The 21,859-nt window shown below is 41.3% G+C and overlaps 1 protein-coding gene across 3 annotated transcripts in view; it reads left to right on the forward strand.

Moving 5' to 3' along the window:
• DEPTOR (DEP domain containing MTOR interacting protein) overlaps window positions 1-21,859 on the forward strand; it is a 79,514-nt gene that overhangs the window by 17,505 nt on the left and 40,150 nt on the right. For all 3 annotated transcript variants that reach the window (XM_069779962.1, XM_069779961.1, XM_069779963.1), the window contains 2 exons: window positions 13,970-14,148; window positions 16,166-16,289. In XM_069779962.1, the coding sequence (XP_069636063.1) occupies window positions 13,970-14,148; window positions 16,166-16,289 (303 nt within the window). The remainder of the gene's footprint in view (window positions 1-13,969; window positions 14,149-16,165; window positions 16,290-21,859) is intronic.

Here is a 21,859-nt window from a genome sequence, read left to right on the forward strand (position 1 = left end):
GGATTTTTATCAATATGTTTTCCTTAATGATAAAGTTCTTCATTAGCCTGCCAGAATTTAAGCAGTGAGTAACTTCATGCCATCGAGTAATTCCCTTAAATTCATATAGCATAATTCATGTTGCATGTTTGTATGACAGATAAAGAGATTTAAAGCAGATAGGACAGATCTTTATCATTAAAACATTTGTGTCAGAGAGCAATTCTTGCTATGTTTAAAAAATGAATACAGTAGTGTTATGTTGCAGAATTGTTGAGTAAAATCATCGTTACCATTTGGCATAGGTGCGTTTGGAACTCATTCAGTGTAGTTTGGGGCAACCAATAGCTTTCTGAGACATTTTTCATTTTTTCTCTGTAGATGGTGATTAATTTCTTCTTTTTCATTTGGCACTCACAGTGAAACCTTATTGGATGTTACAGGTTTCTCTTTAAGAAAAACATATATAAATAAGCAGAATGTTAATTAGGATTATACTGATTTGTTGCCTCCAGCTGGCTGTGAAGGTCATACTGGCTTATATGTTACACTCAAAGCAATGTTTTTCTTAAGCAAACATGACAACTTAAGGGAACTGAAAAAGGCTGTAACATGAGTCTATTTAGGCTTCTATCCTATTTTGATTTCTTTACTTTAATAAATACATACTCTATATTATTTCAATAAATAAATTTTTTTAAAAATCATATGCTGCTATATAAAATTAGACCAATTCCAGGCTTGAAAAGACCAGGGTGACTATGACTATATAGTCAGGTTCTTCGTGGTAGCTTCACAAGATCTCAGATGAGGGGCTGGAGGTTCCTGCAAACCTCATTATTTGGGTCCCAGCGGGATGAGTGGGTGTTGCATGTGGAGGCAGGAAAGCCAGCTGAGTACAGGCATGTAGAGGCTTCACCCAAAGGTAAAATGCAGAGTTGGGCCATGGTGCTGGGAGAGGGATCCTCAGCCATTGCAACTCCTGGCTTCTACGCTTTGATTTAGCAAGGATGCAGACCAGACCCTTGGCCTCTATGCCTGCTGCTGGCCGGCTAATGGGCTTTCTGCACAGCAGTTCCCCAGCCATTTTTTGAGACAGTTGTATATCACAAAGGTCAGAGGATTTCCCTCAGACATTGGAGGAAAACATGCCACTAGTTTGGTGTTGACTTATGATAATGGCAGTCCAGTTACATACCTATCATCTTCTCAATCAGCCACGTAAGGACTACTGTATGCTTGCACAGTGAAAATGAAAACCAAGTAATATCCTGTTGCAAAAGCAGGGAAGCATACTCACACATACGGACGTCTCTCGTCATACTTACAGCTCCTGTGCCTTGGCAAGCACATGAAGAATATCTGTGTATCTGCATACCCACTTTTACTGAAAGCCTTAATATAAACAGCAAATGTCTTAATATAGGCAGTGCTTGAACTTTTCTTTTTTGCAGCTGACATGAAACAGGACTTTAGAAAGGCTGTGAGTCCTGGTATAGTACATTCAAAGGCCAGCCTCTGATATTCTTCCTCCCTGTAGTATTCCCAAGGTTGTTCATAGAAATTAGTGTAAAAGTCATGTAATTATTAAACACAGGACTTAAGGTCTTCTGCAGAATACTATAACACATGATCCTGTAGTATATTTATTACAGTTCTCTAAAAGTTAGGTAAGTTCTTGCCTCAAGTAACAATTAGAAAATTTTGCTCCAAACCTTTGTCTAATTTTTACCTTAGGATCACTCAGCATGACTTAAATAGCTTTTCTTGCACTCTGCTTTTAGCTCACCTGAAAGATTATAGACAACAATTCCGTTCCTCTCACTTTTTGTTTAGATAAGGCTCGACTCCCAAGCCAGTAACTTTTTCTCTCTGTTCATGAGACTGGCTCATCATTTCTCATACCAGCATAGCGCTGCTTCATTGCGTCTCTTTGAGCTTACTGTTTTTGAATGAGGATGGCATGAACAATGCAAAATATTTAGATGATGTCCTGTAGTATTATATATAATGACATGAACAACTGGATTTCCCATCGTTTCTGGAAACATCTCAGTTAGTTAGTACAACCTAAGACTGCCTTTGGTGTTTGTATTGTCTCGGCCTGTTGATAGCCTGTAGTCAGTTGTATTGGCTTTGCGTGGCAAGGTTTTGGTAGCGGGGGGGTTACAGGGGTGGCTTCTGTAAGAAGCTGCTGGAACCTTCCCATGTCCAACAGAGCCAATACCAGCCGGCTCTAAGATGGACCCGCCGCCGGCCAAGGCCGAGCCCATCAGCGATAGTGGTAATGCCTCTGTGATAACATTTTTAAGAAGGAAAAAAAGTTGCGGGACAGACAGAAACGGCAGCCGGAGAGAGGAGTGACAACATGTAAGAGAAACAACCCTGCGTCAGCAAGGTCAGTGCAGAAGGAGGGGGAGGAGGTGCTCCAGGCGCCGGAGCAGAGATTCCCTGCAGCCCGTGGGGAAGACCATGGTGAGGCAGGCTGTCCCCCTGCAGCCCAGGGAGGTCCATGGTGGAGCAGATCTCCACCTGCAGCCCGGGGAGGACCCCACACCGGAGCAGGTGGGTGCCCGAAGGAGGCTGTGACCCTGTGGGAACCCCGCGCTGGAGCAGGATCCTGGCAGGACCTGTGGATCTGTGGAGAAAGGAGCCCACGGAGCAGGTTTTCTGGCAGGACTTGTGACCCCGTGGGGGACCCACACTGGAGCAGTTCATGAAGAACTGCAGCCCGTGGGAAGGACCCACGTTGGAGAAGTTCGTGGAGGGCTGTCTCCTGTCGGAGGGACCCCACGCTGGAACAGGGGAAGAGTGTGAGGAGTCCTGCCCCTGAGGAGGATGAAGCGGCAGAAAATAACGTGATGAACTGACCGTAAACCCCATTCCCCGTCCCCCTGTGCCGCTGGGGGGGGGGGGTAGGTAGAGAATCCAGGAGTGAAGTTGTGCCCGGGAAGAAGAGAGGGGTGGAGGGAAGGTGTTCTGAGATTTGATTTTATTTCTCATTACCCTACTCTGGTTGATTTGTAATAAATTGAGTTAATTTTCCCCAAGCTGAGTCTGTTTTGCCTATGATGGTAATTGGTGAGTGATCTCTCCCTGTCCTTATCTTGACCCACAAGCCCTTTGTTATATGTTGTCTCCCCTGTCCAGCTGAGGAGGGGGAGTGATAGAAAGGCTTTGGTGGGCACCTGGCGTCCAGCCAGGGTCAACCCACTACATCAGTGAAAGTTTAGCTACTGCATATTCAGCATTTTTTTACTCTCTGTTGCTTTTAGCCTCCAAGTTCTCAGTTTTCAGCAGAGCATTTTGTTGTTAGTGCACAGCCTTGCATTTCATAGTCATACCTGTTCCTCCATTTCTATTTTTGCTCTGTGAAGATCATCTGCTAACAATTAAATAACCTCTAGGTGACCCAGTGAAATGGATCATTACTTTCAGTGTTTAAAAATTTGCATCAGTTCCAGTTTTATTTTATAGTTTAGTGGTCAACCACTGGATTTCAATAGACTTCTGGAAGACAGTGGAAAGAACTCCCTTGAATCATGTCTTCTGTCAGTGTAACATCTTGCATATTACAATATTGCCAGCTGTAGGAGGTAAAAAAAAGCACGAACCAGTGCCAAAATATGGTAAGATTATTTTTTTTATTTAAAGAAATTCAATAGAGTACTTTTTCTAGTCAGTATTTTTTCACTTACTGCTTTCACAGCTTCCTTGAAAATAAAATAAAACCCAGTAATGCAGTTATACTAAACATGAAAAAAAGGAAGCTATTCATTTAGAATGGGAAGAGATAAACAAAATGTAATGGTTTTAATACAACAGACTGTATATTGAAAGAGTATTGCATCTATACTCATTTTAAGATGAACCTACGTATTTGTTGGAAGTGAGTAAAAGTCTTGAATCATAGCCTCAATATAAAATTGGGTTTGTTAACAATAGTACATAGCACTAAGTATTTTATTACTCATTTTATTACCTGTCAGGTACTGGCTATTTGTGCTTAATGACGCTCATGATTACACAGCACAGTAATTGGTTAAGAGTTTTGTGCAGAGATGGAAAACAATTGCTAAAAGCAATTGAGATATTACTGCAGTATGACACATTATGGTGATTCTCACCCTCTACTGCACTCTTGTGAGACCCCACCTGGAGTACTGCCTCCAGCTCTGGGGCTCCCAACATAAGAAGGATGTGGACCTGTTGGAGCGAGTCCAGAGGAGGGCCACAAAGATGATCAGAGGGCTGGAGCATGTCTCCTATGAAGACAGGCTGAGAGAGTTGGGGTTGTTCAGCCTGGAGAATGCTTTAGGGAGACCTTACAGCAGCCTTCCAGTACCTAAAGGGGGCGTACAAGAAAGCCAGAGAGGAACTTTTTACAAGGGCATGTAGTGATAGGACCAGGGATAGTGGCTTTAAACTGGAAGAGGGTAGATTGAGATTAGATGTAAGGAAGAAGTAACTGAGGGTGGTGAGGCACTGGAACAGGTTGCCCAGAGAGGCTGTGGCTGCCCCATCCCTGGAAGTGTTCAAGGCCAGGTTGGATGGGGCTTTGAGCAACCTGGTCTAGTGGAAGGTGTCCCTGCCCATGGCAGGGGGGGTTGGAACTAGGTGATCTTTAAAGGTCCCTTCCAACCCAAATCATTCTATGATTCTATGATCATAGAATGCTTTCAGCAGGTTTGCCAAGGACTGCTGAAAGGAGTGCAAACAGTTGGTGCCCCTCTGAGGAGCATAAAATATCTGGGAGAAGATCTCCTGCAGGTCTGCAGTGCTCAGGCTGAGAGCAGCCATGCCTGGAGGGATTTTGAGATCAGGGGTTACCCAAAGCCATAAAACATCTCAGCAAAATGATTTGTCACTCGTCAACAGGGTGGGAGAAATATCACAACTGCACTTGAGATAAGGCACTTGGCTGTTTTCAGTTGGGTTACCTCTGGCAGATAATGACACCTTTTACTGCTTGCAGTGCAAACCTGTTCAGTACTGCAGTGCTTTCTGGGTGTTCATGGATTTGCTCTTCCCCAAATGCGCTTGGGAGATGGGTGGGTGGGAAGACCTCCTCATTTCTCAGGTCTAAAACTTGCTGCACACAGTGCAAGAGCGTAGCAAGGTGATACTCAGCTTTTCCCTATGGGCAAGTGTAAAAGAGATGTCAGCCTTGGTGCATAAGGGACCTCAGCCTGTAGGTTTTTTTGGCTCCCCTAGCCCCTTGGGATGCAATGTGCATCCAAGAGAGTGGTTGTCACACAGCAGAGCTTTCCGGCACCCACAGCCCCTTGTGTCCTTGCTGCAGCCCTTCTTCTTGATGCCCGTGACACAGACCTGTAGTCCAGCATCCTATTCCCCAGCTCCCAGTCTGTCTCTCCAGGGTCCCGAATGGCAGTGCTAGCTGGAATAGCTGTAGCAGTAGGGCTTGGGCTGTTTGACCCCTATTTGCCCTGTTTTGCCAGTTTAGCATTTCAAAGGAACATTTGCCTCTCCTGGCCATGTTAATGAGATAACAAACAGGTCTGCGTTCCCTAACACAAATTTCATTGATATTCATTGGCCTCCCATGAGACCTACACTGCTCCTTCCTCAGTTTTCTATCCATAAAATACTTCCTTTACTGAGAGTGATTTTCAGCGTAAGTCCACAGGAGTTGGTGGGCTTTTGGCTACTTTGTTAATCCAGGCAAGAGATTTCTATAACAACAGTTGTCCTATGGTTTCTGGTCTGCACTTTGAATTTTTGGTGGTTTATGGTAGAATTCTTCAGTTTAGATTTGGGAAAACATCCCCAAGAAAATTAGTCCCCACAGTACTACTGATTTAGTAAGCTTAAGAATATCCTTGCAATGGAGAAACAGAAAAATAATGTGAATAAAACCTAGTTGATGGACATAAGCAAAGAGGGCTTGTTCTTCAGTGAAAAGTACATTGGTTCTTTTGGGGATCCACACAGTAGTATCACAGAGATCTTGACTTGCATGCATTTGTCCCATATGTGCATCCCAGCTCATCCATACATGAGTGAGAAGCACAATTCTATTTGACTTCCTTATAGAGGAGGAGAACTGTGAGTTCCTGAGTTCTGACAGCTTCAGCCCAGAAAGCAATCAGCTAGAGCGAAACAGGCAGACTTCCACTTTCCTTATGACTAGGGGCAGGTGAAATAATAACTTGCCTGCCTTTTGTGTTTTCATCTTCATAAAACACGGGTTTATGCTTTCCAGCGAGACAGAAGCTCTCAAGGTTCAAATGCGCAGGCAGTTGGAAGTATTATTCATATTTGCACACATTTTGATTAAAAGTGAAGTGAAAGTGAAATGGCTTGGCAGGCAGGGAGGTTAGCCACTTCACAGCTTCCTGTGGACGTGAGGAGAAAGTATTGTTAGATCTGTAACCTTGCAAGATACTGAGTTTTCCTGCTTCTTGAAAAAGAGAGGCGAACAAATATTGTTCTAATTTGGTGATACTGTTAGACTACCCTCACACGTGGGTACACCACAGCCCAAAGAGAAAAGTGGAGGGGAGTCAGCAGTCCACCAAACACATTCCTTTCCCTTACAGGGTCAAACCCTAGAAAAATGCCACCATAAACCTTCCAAAACTTGATATAAAAGTTATCTAAAGATCATACTTACGTTCACTGTTTTACCAGATCAACATTATGCTGTGTTGTTTTAAATGAAGACCAGATAGAGGCTCAGATTATACTCCTTTGAGGTTTAAAAATCCCAACTTTGGTTTTGCAAGTGGTCTCTAGTTTTATGACAGATCAATAGAAACACACAGATCTAATTTCCTCTGCAGTCTAGAGTACTCACAAGGGAGGCTGTGGGTCTGCATTTCTGGCCTGAATTTGTGGGCTGAAAGAGTGTCTCCAAGAGACGTCATTTTGATTTCATCCTAGACCCTGAGCCATGCTTGTGTGTGTTCCCCAGAGCTTGCTTTGACCCCTGCCAGTGTTGGTAAGGTGTTAGGAGTATTGGGGATGTCCCTGTGCATGCTCGGTTGCGGGCTCAGTGACCTTATTACTTTTGAATTTATAAAAAAGGGCTTCACAAAAGAGGCAGCCCCAGTGTTTTATTTAAAGCCACAGGGGCGCTGGTGAACTGTCACTTCTTTGGAAGCTTTAGGCTCTCCTCCGCAGTGCACCAAGAGGTGGTTTATCTGATACCCCTCTATCTGGCTCTGCAACCTGGCATCTCCTCACGTTGACTACGTGGCTGTGGGCAGAACAGTGGAGATAAACACAGTGATGAGAACTGATATCAGGAGCTGCTTTGAAGACACCCTCTCTAACCCTATTTCAGATGGTAGAATTCCTTCTCTGCCGCAGCTACCAACACAGAAATATCTTCATCCTATTACCAGTATGACCCCATGTTTTAAAGGGTATTTCAGCTCCTGTGAATATCAAATAACAGAACTAAGTGATTGCAGAGCTGGAGCATAAATAGAAAGAGGAACAGGCAGCAGTGAACCGCTGACACTTCAGCTGAGACTTGGCAAGCCCAGATGGAAATGCTTGTCCCAGCAATACACATCGCATTTGCAGAGTACCTTCACGATCGCCTCTCTGTACAAAGTTTATATCGTCACTGACCCTTTTTTCTTCTGACAGTGCAAAGGCAAAAGTTTAGTATAAAGGACATTTCATGTAGTTCTCTATTTTCCTGGGTGTGTACATATCCACAAATGCCGCTATAGGCTCACTTATTTTGTAATGAATTGGGTCTGCAGCTGACCTGTGAGTTTTAACTCTCAGTGGGAATTATGCTTCTAAGTCACTGAGACACTTTGGAAAGTGCCATCTTTTAGAAAGATGCCTGTCTACTGTGCTGTAGACAGGTCATATGCTTACATTCAGAAAATAGCCAAACTTAGTGACCTCTGGGAGGATACAAAACTGTTCTGTTTCCAACAGAAAGGGGCAATTCTACCTGCTGGTGGAAGACCTGTGATGTCTTTTGAGAAGAGGTGTGGAAAACCCATGCTCTTTAGCCACCATGAATTGTCCTCATCTTTGGCAAGATATTTTTTTCTGTCCATATATGTTTGTCACAAAGGAGGTCGTGACTTGCTTTACTTGGAAATAAGTAAATCCTTCTCTGACAGAAGTTTAAAATATATGAAACTTGTGAATTAATTTGTAGATGGCAGAAACCACCTGCAATGCTTTTTCCCTCTGCATATCACTGTTAATTTTCAAGGGATCTAATATGGTTTTGTCCACAGTTTACCTTAAGGTGATAAAAACGTAGTAGTGCAATGCATGCTGACTGGCAGTGCTCAAGCTGGGATAGTCCCTGAAACCAAGAGTATATGCTAAAGTGAGGTGTAACGCAGCAGTAACCTGTGGGCATGCTGGAACTCAGCAGCAGCAGTTGAGCACTCTGGGGCAGGACATGCTTTCTGCCATGACTAATTACAACATCAGTGTATATTGTTAAGTAATTAGTAAATTCTGCTAAGAAGCGCCATTTTAAATGGTCTCTTCACTGGTGTTTTGTTCTTCCCTTAAAAAAAAAAGTTGTTCTATAATGATGTATTCTGTCATATAGATGATGTATATCTCTCATATATATGATATATAATATATGCCATTTTACATGATATATACAAATATATCATACAAATATTATATATCATTTGTATATATGCAATTTATTTGTATATATCATAAATATACAAATATGTATGCACACATATCTATATATCTATGGCTTGGCTTCACCAAGCTCAAGTCTTGCCTGACCAGCCTAGTGGCCTTCTATGGTGGAATGACTACATCAGTAGACAAGGCAAGAGCTACAGATGTCATCTAGCTGGACATCTGTATGGCCTTTGACATGGTCCCCCACAACATCCTTCTCTCTAAATTGGAGAGATACAGATTTGATGGGTGGACTGTTCAGTGGATGAGGAATTGGTTGGATGGTCACATCCAGAGGGTGGTGGTCAACGGCTCAACGTCCAGATGGAGATCAGTGTCTAGTGGTGTCCTTCAGGGGTCCATATTGGGACCAGTACTGCTTAATATCTTCATCAGTGACAGTGGGATCGAGTGCACCCTCAGCAAGTGTGCAGATGACACCAAGCTGAGTGGTGCGGCTGACACGTCTGAGGGATGGGATGCCACCCAGAGGGACCTGGACAAGCTTGAGAAGTGGGCCCATGTGAACCTCATGAGGTTCAACAAGGCCAAGTGCAAGGTCCTACACCTGGGTTGGGATAATCCCCAGTATCAATACAGGCTGGGGGATGAAGCGATTGAGAGCAGCCCTGTGGAGAAGGACTTGGGGGTACTGGTGGATGAAAAGCTGGACATGAGCCGGCAATGTGTGCTTGCAGCCCGGAAAGCCAACCGTATCCTGGGCTGCATCAAAAGAAGCATGGCCAACAGGTCGAGGGAGGTGATTCTGCCCTTCTACTCTGCTCTTGTAAGACCCCACCTGGAGTACTGCATCCAGCTCTGGGGCCCCCAACATAAGAAGGACGTGCACTTGTTGGAGCGGGTCCAGAGGAGGGCCACAAGGATGATCAGAGGACTGGGGCACCTCTTCTATGAAGACAGGCTGAGAGAGTTGGGGTTGTTCAGCCTGGAGAAGAGAAGGCTCCAGGGAGGCCTTATTGCGGCCTTCCAGTACCTAGAGGGAGCTTATAAGAAAGATGGAGACTTTTTAGTAGAGCCTGTTGCGATAGGACAAGGGGTAATGGTTTTAAACTACAAGAGCGTAGATTCAGACTAGATATAAGAATTTTTTTACAGTGAGGGTGGTGAAACACTGGAACAGGTTGCCCCAAGAGGTGGTAGATGCCCCGTCCCTGGAAACATTCAAGGTCAGGTTGGATGGGGCTCTGAGCAGCCTGATTTAGTTGAAGGTGTCCGTGCTCATTGCAGGGGGATTGGACTAGGTGACCTTTAAAGGTCCCTTCCAATGGAAATTATTCTGTGATTCCATGATTCTATGATACATGCATATGTGTGTGTATGATTGCTTCAGGAAGGTTAAAAGTGGTGAATGAGTGGAGCACAATATGACAGTCTTCATATCACGTTTCCTATCGGGTGTCAGGAACCTACCTGTTCCCTGCACATTTTTACTGAGCCTTGCTGGGATAAACAGGGACTATAAAGGATGTACTAGGAAATGGTAGATGAATTATTCAGAAAATTACCAAGAAGAGCAGGAGGCTTTTTGTCCTTTCATGCATAGAAATCAGGACTGAATGGTGCTCTGCAAGATCTGTGTTAGCCAGGCACAAACTACTAGACTTAACAGAGGGAAATAGCTGGGTGAGATATTTGGATCATGGTCCAGTTAGTGACATCATTACTGTCTTCAGCCAGCAGGCTGGCCTTTTCTGGGGCTTAAAAGGAAAGCTAGACTCTTGTGCAGGCATTGCCTTTGCAAAATCCTTAACCATTGGTTCAGAAAAAGATGCAAGAAACTTCAAAATGCATAGTTTCCCTGGTGGAAAACAAAATGCAATTTTCATGTAGCTGCAAGAGCGATTTCTTCCCAAGTTCGTGCCTGACTCTTCATTTCTGGGTGAAGATTCTGATTTTTCAATTTTCATGACTTTTCTGACAGTTGGCAAAGAAAATGCCTAATGGCCTCTCAACAAATAACATTGTTCCTGATTAACTCTGAGCGTGTTTACTGCAAAGCAGGAGCACTGTGTTCCAGGTTAGCCCGTTCCACGCTATGCTGCAGGAAGATACTTCTATTTGGAGCAAGAGTCCCTACATGTTGTTAATTAGGAGCAACTCCTGTTTAGACAAGCCCCCAAGAAAACTGTTCCAGCATGCATGCTTGCAAATACGGACTGTCTTTATTTGTTGTAGGTATGAATAAGAGCCATGGATATCAATTTGTAAATATTAAAGGGTTGCATATGCCTGTTACAGTTCACAGGCAATTGCTCAAATGCTTTAGTTCTTATGTTGTTTTCTGCAGGTGGGGAGACTGTAGCCGCAAGTGCAAAATCTGGCAGGTAATCTTGAATAATATATGGAATTACATTCGGATGATGTATTGGTGTACACAAGATTGTTTTCTGGTGTTAAGAGATCAAGTTGTAGAAAGAGGGACAGCTTTTCAAAGGCTTGTTGAATCAAGGTGTCCTCCCCATCACCCCTTGTTTTTCACCCTCTGTCTTCTCCCCTTCTCCCCTCAAACTGGTCAGGGTTTGTCAGTGAGCTAATTCTCCTAAGCAGCTCTTGAGAAAAACTTCTTCTAGCGAGAGAAATGTGACTGGTGTCAAGTTAGATCTTATCCAGTCATCATGCAGACTAGCTGACGAAAAGTGATTAACATTACTTAAAGGGAAAACATCAAGGTTTTTTGGTGAGAAGCCTGTTTCCCAATGCCAAGGGATAAAGAATTTACCACTTCACTTGAGCGTTGGTTCCAGTATATAATTGCATTCACCACTACATTTTTTTCATTTTTGTCCCATTTGATTTGGCTCCTGATAAATATTTCTGAACACGGACACTTTTTTAGAATTCCTGCCTAAACTTTCGATTTGCATACTGCAATATATGCTTAATAACTTTACCTGAGGCATTTATATTTGTAGTTTACACTAGGTACAATTTCAATTTATTGAGCTACTTCTCCTCTATACAGCCTGATTTTTAGCAGGTTTGTAGAGGTGCGGGAGCCCTGACAGACAGAACAGCACACACCACCAGGAAGAAAATCTGAATTCCCTTTCTGTTCTTTATTCCAAATAAATAAGCCTGGACAGAATTCAGTAAGGATACAATTGCTATAGACTGCAGAAAAAGTTCCTACTTCCATTTGGAAATTGTGGATAAATTTGTTTTTTCAGGTTTCTTGAGGCTTATGTGATCATGCTCTGTTTGACTTAATGATTTTGTAACCTTTTAGCAAATTTGCATCCACTTTAGCAAGTGGGTGGAGATCATTAAGATAATGAAATTTCTATGAGTTTTATGAATATAGGCAAAAAGGTACAGTGAGAGACCCTATAAATGCTCTGAGTGAGGAAAAAGGTTGTAGTTGGAACCCATGTCTTTTGACATGACAGAGAACTTGAAATATTTATAAGCCCACCAACCACAGGAGAGCCTTCAGTCAGAATGTAAGACATAAATACTCATTTCTGGGGCTCTTGGCTACTGGCTTGTTTGTGGAACACCAGACCAGTCCTGGCACACTCCTACACAATGTTTGGACAAAGGATTTCATAGAAGCGGGTTTCCGTTTTGTATCAGATGAACTCTGTCCATTTAGACTTACAGTGATGACTGAAAGCTGGGTCGAGCCGTCTGCATATGTATTATATGCTAGTTTTGTTCTTGCAGATTATCGTGCAACATAAGACTGGCTGAACTTTAACAGAACCTGGAATATATTTTAAATGTAAAGGTCCATCAGACATACTGATAATTGCATGTTCTATAATTAAAACTGTGTAGGCTTTTCTTTCTAAGTATGGCAACAGCTGTTAGAGCACATCTGGAAAATATGCTTTAAGCAAAGGTATTTTAGCTCAGAGAATTTCACAATGCATGGGATATTACCAGCACTTCTTTCCAGAATACTGATCTGATTTATCAGTATTTTTAATATAAAAGTCTTCTTTTTTTTATGATGTTTGCAAAGCTGGTTTTGAATTCATATCACAGATTGGCCATTCCAGTGTAGTTCAAGGCTAAATGCTACAAAATAAAACCATTGCTTTGCTACTATTTTTAGGTAGAAGCCTACGTAGGCCTTGTCTAATGCCCTAATAATATTTTCTTCACTGATTTCAGCCAAGTATTTTCCCTTTCTTTTATTCTAAAAAGAAATAACTGTTTCATACTGGAATCAGATTGAGAGGAAAATTGGTTGAACTCCTGCTCTGTGCTTCCTGAGGCTCATGTTAATGCCCTTTTGCACTATCTCCCTCTCTAGAAAATATAGTTGTACCCCCTACAGTTATTGTAGCATTACTCAGAACTTCTTTGAAGTTAGTGAGGTTGTTTACAAGGTAGGATCATGGCCACTTGGAAATGAACAGCAATATTTCTGTTTGTGATAGGAGCCCAAGCATTGTGGTTTCTATGCTTTGTTCAGAACTGCTGTATAGACATGGCACTACAAAATGAGTATGGTTAAAATTATGAATTAAAATGGAAACATAAAAAACTTTAAAAACCTCCATCCATTAATTTATTGATAATGTTACTTATTTTTGGGGGGCGGGGAGGGGGAAATGACTAAAAGTAAAGATGCAGAACTTCAGAACCTGTACTAACAAGGTAATACTCTAATCAAGATCTTGCATTCTGACCCAAGCATCTCTAAACCAGCCAACCAACTTGTTTTCAAAATGATGGGGGAGATTTTGCAGATAGGTAGCATTTACCAACAGTTCCCCAAGTGAGAAATCAGTTCTCCTTTATTTGGCGTAGGAGGCAACTTTTTTATGCTAGATAACATTGTGTTGGAACAGCTTTGCGCCTGAATTTTAAATCATACATGCTTTGCTTGTTGTGCAGCTGGAGGCAAAATGCAGTTACCCAAGGAAGAAAGTACAGCTAAAAAAATGAATGAGTTTAAAAAAAGAAAAAAATCTACAGCAGTGATACCACAAAATAAAAGAGTAACATGGAATGTGTTAGTGGCAATGTGGGAAAATTAATTCCAAATTATTGACAGTTTAATTGACCTGCAGGAAATATTTTAATGGGCTTAGTATGCTGTGCTGTTCTTCATTTTTTAATCTTTTCCACTGGGCAGAAAACCAGTTTTTCCGAGTATGGGGTTTAAAATTGTAACAAATGGTTGCTGTGGATTGCCTTGTGGTCAGATGCCAGCAGTGGACGGGTGACCAAGTCTCCTCCTCTTCCATCCAACACCTGCAAAGCCCGTCCTGTGAGCAGGGCTTGGGTGCCTCTTCTCCACTCTTGTCCCAATCTTGCTAGTTACAGAGGCTCTTTGCAATTGATATTCACAAGGCGATTTGACCCCCAGGCTCCGACTGCATGAAGAAAAGGTCATTAAAGATCGACGTCACCACCTCAAAACATACCCGAACTGCTTTGTTGCCAAAGAGCTGATCGACTGGCTGATTGACCATAAAGAGGCCTCTGACCGAGAGACGGCAATAAAACTGGTGCAGAAATTACTGGATCACAGCATTATCCACCATGGTAAGTGCAATATCGGCTGCTAAAAAGTTCTAAACTAAATTTTATTGACTGCTGTGCAACAAAGGGAAATCCCACTCCTGTTCTTCAGCCAAGTACAGGAGAGGTAGAATCCTTTCCCTGCCAGAAAGGGAGCATCTCCCTTGAACTGTGCTGCTCCGCAAGGTCCCCTATGTCTCGAGGGACACCGAGAGGCTGAAGAGGTGTGGAGTGACATTCCCCATGTCAGTGCAGGGAGGGGGAAGTCACTGGAGACTGTGCTGTTGCTTCCTTGCCTCCAAAGCAGCCCCAGCTGGATCCTGTCCCCTCTCGTCCCGCTGCCCTCACCTCCCTGCTCCCCAGAGCACATTTTTCCAGCTGAAAAACCCATCTGAAAAATCAGCCGGCAAAAAAACGTCATTTTTCTCACGTGGATTAGTTCTCCGGCCCTGTCCCTCACACCAGCTGCACAAACATTAGTGCTGGTACAGCTGCAAGAAGGTTAGTGGTCTGGCTGTGCCCTGATTAATTTTCTCCTAAACTTGTTGTCTATTTGAGATCTGTTCCTTTCAGCTTCTTGAATACCAATTTACACTGATGAAAAGGAGACTGCCAACTCAGTGGTACCATTTAGTTGCCTTTTAGTACACAAAAAGGCTAGGAAGCACACAAAGAAGATCCAAGCCCTTGATTTCAAACATATAGTATTACCCATTTCAAAAAGGCAAAATGTACCATTTGTTTCTTTTTTAAGAGAAAACTGAGCGACTGTGAACAGACAAATGTTGACTTTATGCAGGGGTCACTGTATGTGCAGCAATACTGCTGCTATCTGCAATACATTAACAACACCTTAATTAAAGTAAGAAATGCACATATTGAATGAGTGCCACTTCTACAGCTTCTACTTGGCTATTAAATTAAAATTCTGGGTTGTTATGGAAACTGCAACTCATGGTAGATAGTTAAAGAATAAAGTAATTATAGGGTATTCAAATCTGACTACTTAATCCTCTATTGAGAAAATGTCAGTGAAGAGTTGCGTGGATGCCTAAGTGACTTAATTTAATTGAGCAATAGATGTTTTATTGCTGAATGCTTGTTTAAAGCTTTAACAACCGTCAAATGTTTTCTACCTCAGGATCCAATTGCATGCTGTAACTTCCATACACATTTTATATATATATGTGTGTGCATATATTACACATAGTGCAGGTGGTTCTTGAAAATGTTCATGTATTGCACTCAAATCTAAAAAAATAGTTTGTGAAGTGAGCTAGGGTAAATTCAGAGAGGTTCAGTCAGGTTCTGCAGGACGCTCAGAGCATCCTTGGGGTAACAGTTCCTGCTCCTGTAGTGCAGAAGTTGAGCCCATGTATGTGGCCTGCCAACTCTGCTAGGAGCAGCTTGGTTGGGATATCTTTCCCATTAATTTATGCCCTCGCTGGAGCTCTGTTCTGCATTTACAAGAGCCCATCGTCAGCTGCTGTCTTATAAACATTATTTAGCATTTCTCAGTGTGCTCCTGTTGTACCTACCATTTGCTAGCTGGTATGGCGGAGCAATTGAGACAATTTTAAGAGGGCAGAAGGCTGTGATTTTAACTGTTTCTGCAGCAAATCTCAGGCTTCCTATGGCATTGCTCAACTGATAAAAGTAGCTTTAAGAAGTTTGCCAATCCTTAAATTATTGGGTGTTCTACACTGGTAGCCTTTTAAACAAACAAGCTAACAGACTGTTTTCATGAAAAGGTTTTCCAGATATATAGCAGATGGATGCTTTTTTGCTCTTTATGTTCACAGTAATACTCACAAAACTGATGAACGCCTATCCCCCTCACCTAAAAATGTGGTTGCCTATCTGAAAGTTTTCTCCAGCCTTTCATCAGTTATTAGAACTGAATAAAGGTGTATACTCAGAAATACAGGGGGTTAGGCTCCATATGTGCTTGCTTTGAAGTTGAGCAGGTGATACCTGCTAGATGGATCCTCAACTCCTCAACATCTATGTGAAGATTTTTTAATTTTATTTTATATTTCAGTCTGTGATGAGCATAAGGAATTCAAGGATGTCAAACTGTTCTATCGCTTCCGAAAAGATGATGGGACATTTCCGCTGGACAATGAGGTGAAGGTGTTCATGAGAGGACAAAGACTGTATGAAAAGTATGTTGCATTCAGTATCCATAATGTGTTGATAATAGTACCGCAGGAGGCAAATTATACTTGTTTATCCATTTTTGAATAGTCAGAGGCTTTCAAATCATGCAGGAATGGGTCTGGGTAATCCCGTGACTTTAGTTGGTAACTCTTCTCTGTCTTTCCCATTTCTTTTTTACTTTTCTACCATATTCACTTGTAGCTTTCTTTAAAATGAAATAGCATTTTCTGATGTTCTGGGTAGTCCTATATGAGAACCCAATGTAAATCCAAGTCCTTGCACTCTATTCTGTAAAAATAATTACTAAAGGATGATTTGTCATGTAAAACTGGAATTACAAGACCTAAAACGTTAGTACATGAAAATGCACTGAACAAGTGGCTACATATCTGTTGAGAGTCCATATCCACAGCTTCACCAGGAGGTATGATTTTAAATAATAGGTGAAATTAATCATCTTCAGTGTTCCATTCTGCAAAGCTTCTACATCAGAAAGGTTATATTAAAAGTAGTTTAAAAAAAAAAAACATCCAAGAGCATCTAATTAAGATTCGAAACAGATGATTACGCTGAGATACTGAATATCCCACTGGATTACTTCTGTCAAATAACTAGGCAGCTTAACCATACTTCCCAATCTATAATTAATGACATTTTTATTCAGGATGTAGAGATTGTGACACGCTACTTTCAAGCAGAGAGAATAAAATGCATGTTGGCATATGCTACAAACTAATGCAAAAGTTGTGATGTGCTATTTACCAAAAAGCTGGAAGTACTGCTCTAGACTGAATCCCACCCACTCTCCTGCTTGGTTAGAGCAGAGGTGTGCAGCAGCTGGGAGAGATGCTGTGTTTTCTGGCTGGAGTAATTTTGTTTCCCTCTTAGAATAAAGCACTCAGAAAAATCCCAAGTTGAAAAGCTGATGACAAATATTATTTTCAAGGTTAGAAGGCTCTGAAGTTCAATTTGGTGAAAGAGCAATTAAACTGAAATATAAACCAATAGTTGTAAATGCCACTCCTTTTGTTGCACCCGTCATATAAAATTCCCTGAGACTCAGTGACTGTGACTATTGAAAGTAAAAAAAAAAAAAAAAGTTGTATAAGACACAAGAAAATACAGCACTGGAAAAAATCCTTCATTGGATGCACTGAGACAGATTAATTGAATCACCCACCTCCAAAATCTTCTGTGCCTTACTAAGCACAGCATTTGCTCCTTTACTCTGTAACATGTAGTGCCTGCAAGCCTGGCCCATACTATGAAAAGCTGATCAGTGTGTCTACAGTAGCAAACTTTTTTTTTCCTATTTGTTTTCTATATTGCTATTTCTATTCTTCTGTGAGAAAAATATTTTTTTGTTAGCGAAGCTGATAACATGAAGGAGCCACAGTGGGAGGAACTCTGTTCTACCAGTGTCTGCTTCCATCCCCATTTCTCTGCATGGAGAACTATTCCCAAACCAATGTCTAATGTCTACTTTGTCCAACACTATACTAGCAGAAAAATGTTCATAACAGTATAGATTGTTCCCCTCTTGGAAAAGGAGTTAATGCCAAAAGCAGCACCTATTTCTAAATATAACTGCATCCTGATGAGGTGGTTGCTCCTAGGCAACGTATTTGAAGGGTTCAGAAACTTTTAAAACCAGCCCTGAGTGCTAAATATAGTATAGATTAAAAATACATGGCATTTCAAAACCAGTCTGTGACAGCCAAAGCTAGTAAAAATTCTCCATGGATCATTGGAAATATTTTATATTCATGGGAGATAAGAATGCATACCTGGGCTATCTGGGCCTCACTTTGTTTAATGTAGCAAATCCAGTGCGCAGAGCACTCAGATTTCGTTAGGTCCCTGGTCCATGCATGCTTATTAGCAACACCTTCATAGTTTCATTGGATGCATTTTAAATTCAAAATCTAATACTGAAAGTCAGGCTACTATGGAAAGAGTTCTGCAATTAAATGTATGTATGTGTTGTATCAGTTTGCTGATAGCGTTGAGAAAGAAAATATTAATTCAGTGCAATTAAAATAGTTATTAAATGGCAACAACTGGAGAATAGTATTCATGCACAGATGTGAAGTCACCAGTATATTCAACTTGTTTATCAAAATGCCTGTAGGACTATTTTCAAGAGAAATGCAACTATGCCAAAGGAAATCTCTCTGAATCCAACATATTTGAAAAATCTGTGTCTAATTTTGTAGATGTTGCTGATCTTCACTAGGCTTTGCTAGTTTAAGACAGACATTATAATACTATTTCCTGCTCTTCTCCACCCACCTCATTAAGGCTGGAGTAGCGTTACATTCAGAAGCCAGCGTAGTTTGTGCTTGCCACAGTTGTGGACATGTTATCCAACATCAGTCCTTGCAGATTTGTACCCTCAGTGGGTAAAATCAGCAAAATGCTTTAGGAGGATCAGCAGGTTGTTGCATGGGCAGAGGAATGGATGCACTGGGCAGGTTCCCTGCATTCAGACAGCTGTTTTGGGTAAATGCCTTGTTCTTTCCCCTGGGACATGGGAACATGTCCCCCTGCTGAGGAGCTCCCTTTCCCTGTCTCCCTTCTGTGTGATCACAAAGCTCCTCATAGCCTGGATTCTCCTCTCTTGTGGCATTACCTCCTTCACCTACTTGTGGGCATCTTCGGTGGCTGTACCTGTGCAATTAGAAGATTTAAAATCAATCTCTGATTGTATTCTCCCTTCATTTGCACTGAAAATCATAAATTTCTGATGTTCAGATTCCCTGCACATCATTGCAAACTTTGGTAGTCCTTTCTGTGAACATGCTTTGAGGTTCAAGTTAATAACTAGAGATGAAACCTACTGGATTTCCTCCAGTTTTGTCTGAAAATTGTTGAATAGTTTATTAAGTCCAAGGATGATATCAGTTTTCATACTCTACAGGACTGACCAGATAGATCAAATGAGATAAACATGTTTCCTGTTCAACAAAACCATCCCTGCAAATCTTAAATATGTCCAGTACAGACCTTTCATAGCTTAAAAAAAAAACAATCAAGTTGTGCAGGCATCCTATTTTTATGATGTTTGCAATTCTCAGTAGGTTTTGGTCAGACACATGACTGGTTTTTCTGGTGCAGTTGAGTTTAGGAGCTATAAGTCATCTTATGATGTTGACTTCAACTGAGATTTTTCAACCCGATTTCACCATGAAAGAAATGCAGATTTATGGTTTTAATTTCAGGAAATCATTCAGATAATTTTGAGACTGCATTCTTTGAATCACTTTCATTTTAACTCATCAGTGGTTAAGTCAAATTTATCCTCTGGTGCAGTTATCTAGATAAAACAAGCTTAAAATTTTCTTTTGAAAAGGGTTTGGATTTCAGTGTTTGGCTAAATACATTCCCTTAATGCAGGATAACACCAGTTTTAGCAAATAATATGTTTTGACATGAATAGCCTCATGTTTTTTTGAAACAAGGAGAAAGTGGAAGAGATAGAGGCAGTTTCCAATTCTGGCTAATGAAAGGCCAGGTTCTTGGCTGATGTAAATTGGTACAGCTTTGTTGACAGCTGCGGAGTTACAGGGATTTACTTCAGTTAGCAATGTAAGTCTATGGACTGCTGTTTCTGGGTTTGCTAAACTGTCAATTTGTCGTGTCTGTTTGTTCACAAGTCCAAATCTTTTGCAGTGCTATTCTGGGCACATGCAGAAGGGTGTGAAATGTCAAGCTGAGGTTTTTTCCACTTGATATTTTTCCAAATTTCTTTTGTGTCTCTGGAAAAATCTGACGATTAGCATCTCTTTTTCAAGAACCTCTCTATCTGTGACTTCAATGGTCAACTAATTATAGACTTATCAAAGAACAATTAACACAATCCTAAGAATTTTTTATTTGGTGCCCGCAGAGCCTGGGTAACCAGTTCTGGGTAACCATGCAGCAGATGGTACGAAAAGACACGAGCCTTGGCTTTGCATTTTTTTTCTGGGGGGAAAAGAGCTTGGTGAATGAGACACATTTAAAGATGGTCCCTTGGAGCACTGTCTGTATTAGATGTGGTTAGTGTGGGACAAAATGTTGCCTTGCATGCAGATGCTTGTAAATAAAAATATGAAAAAGAATAAAGTCTTTGCAAGAGCTCTGGAGTCAATACCTTGTCACCTGTGGCACATACTCTTGCCTCATCCCTGACTTCAGCTAATTTTGACTTTCTTAGTTCTTACTCAGCTCAGAGGTGCTGGCAATGATGCACCAACATCTGAACAAGGAGTTCATTATATCTGCCACTGACATACAGCTGAGGCTGAGCAGCCTTTGCCTGCTTTGATGATCTGCTGCCTGGTGGTCAGATCCAGTCAGGTCAGGCTTGAGGTTAGCTCTCGTTAAAGTCAAGGGAATAAATCTTTCAGGCGAAATCACAAGGGCTGGGTCCTGTCAAACCTCCTTATTGTAATTTCAAATGAAACTTTTCTCTGTGTTCTTATGGCACAGACTTTTCTGATGCCTCCCAGAGGAGGTGACATTATATTCCATGAACTCTGGACATGCTGGCAGTTCAAAAGTGATGGCCCATGTATGGTTTGAAATTCAAATTTTTGATCATAAGGGCAAAACTTTCAGAATTTTCCTGTTGTAGTTCAGTTGTGCCCTTAATTTCAAAATAGTTAGTGAAGGGAGTTACTTAGTCTTATATGGAAAACAAAAAAACCCCATGCCATTCTTGGGCTGTTATTCTGAAAGTCTTACCATTAGTCCTATTATTAAACTATAATAAATAAAATAATTATGAAGAAAAATGAAATTAGTAAATAAGGAGGCTATGGTGCTCAGTGTCCCAACAAAACAAAAAAAGAGTGGGATTCTATATTGAAAGGGAGCAATTCTCATTTCTTCTTTCAAACTGTCTTCTCTCTCCAACTGTCAACCTTACTTTTGCATCAACAAAATACTGAGGCCTTTTTTTCTTTTTTTTTTTTTTTAATACTATGTCAGTTGTGTAGGTTACTTGAATGGAGAAGAATTTTATTAGTCTATTTAAGCTATGTACATGCCAATTGCTAGAAGATTTAGAGACGTCTCAGGATGTTCCTCTAAACTCTGGTGTTACATGGAGTCAAGTGAGGCACAGAGACTCTGAGACTCAGATGTTAAAATGTGTTCAGGTGTGTAACTTCACTAATTGCAGCTGCATCACTGGGTGTTGGACGCTAAATAGTTATCAAGCACCCAAACCACAAAACTACCTTTTTGTTGTTCCTCTTCAGTTTTTCTGCAGCTGTATTAAAGCTTATGGGGAGAACTTTCAAAACCACCTAAATGACTTCGGGGCGTAGTTCTGCTAACTGTAAAAATTAATTAGGAATTTTTGAACACATTAGTCACAATCCGGTGCTTTTAGACTAATTTTGTTTCAAAGTTGATTATACAGTAACTTTTAGAGAAACTAAGGAACTAAATAGGGGAATTGTGAAACTGAGAAACCTTGTTTTCTTTTAGGGAAAAAAAAAAGGCATTAACTTCACACAGGGATATAAAGCCTAATTTTTTTGGCTAAGCAGTATAATTCACATCCTAAGTTTAGATTGATAGCTTG

The sequence above is a fragment of the Haliaeetus albicilla genome, chromosome 3 (assembly GCF_947461875.1).
Source record: "Haliaeetus albicilla chromosome 3, bHalAlb1.1, whole genome shotgun sequence".
Lineage (NCBI taxonomy): Eukaryota > Metazoa > Chordata > Aves > Accipitriformes > Accipitridae > Haliaeetus > Haliaeetus albicilla.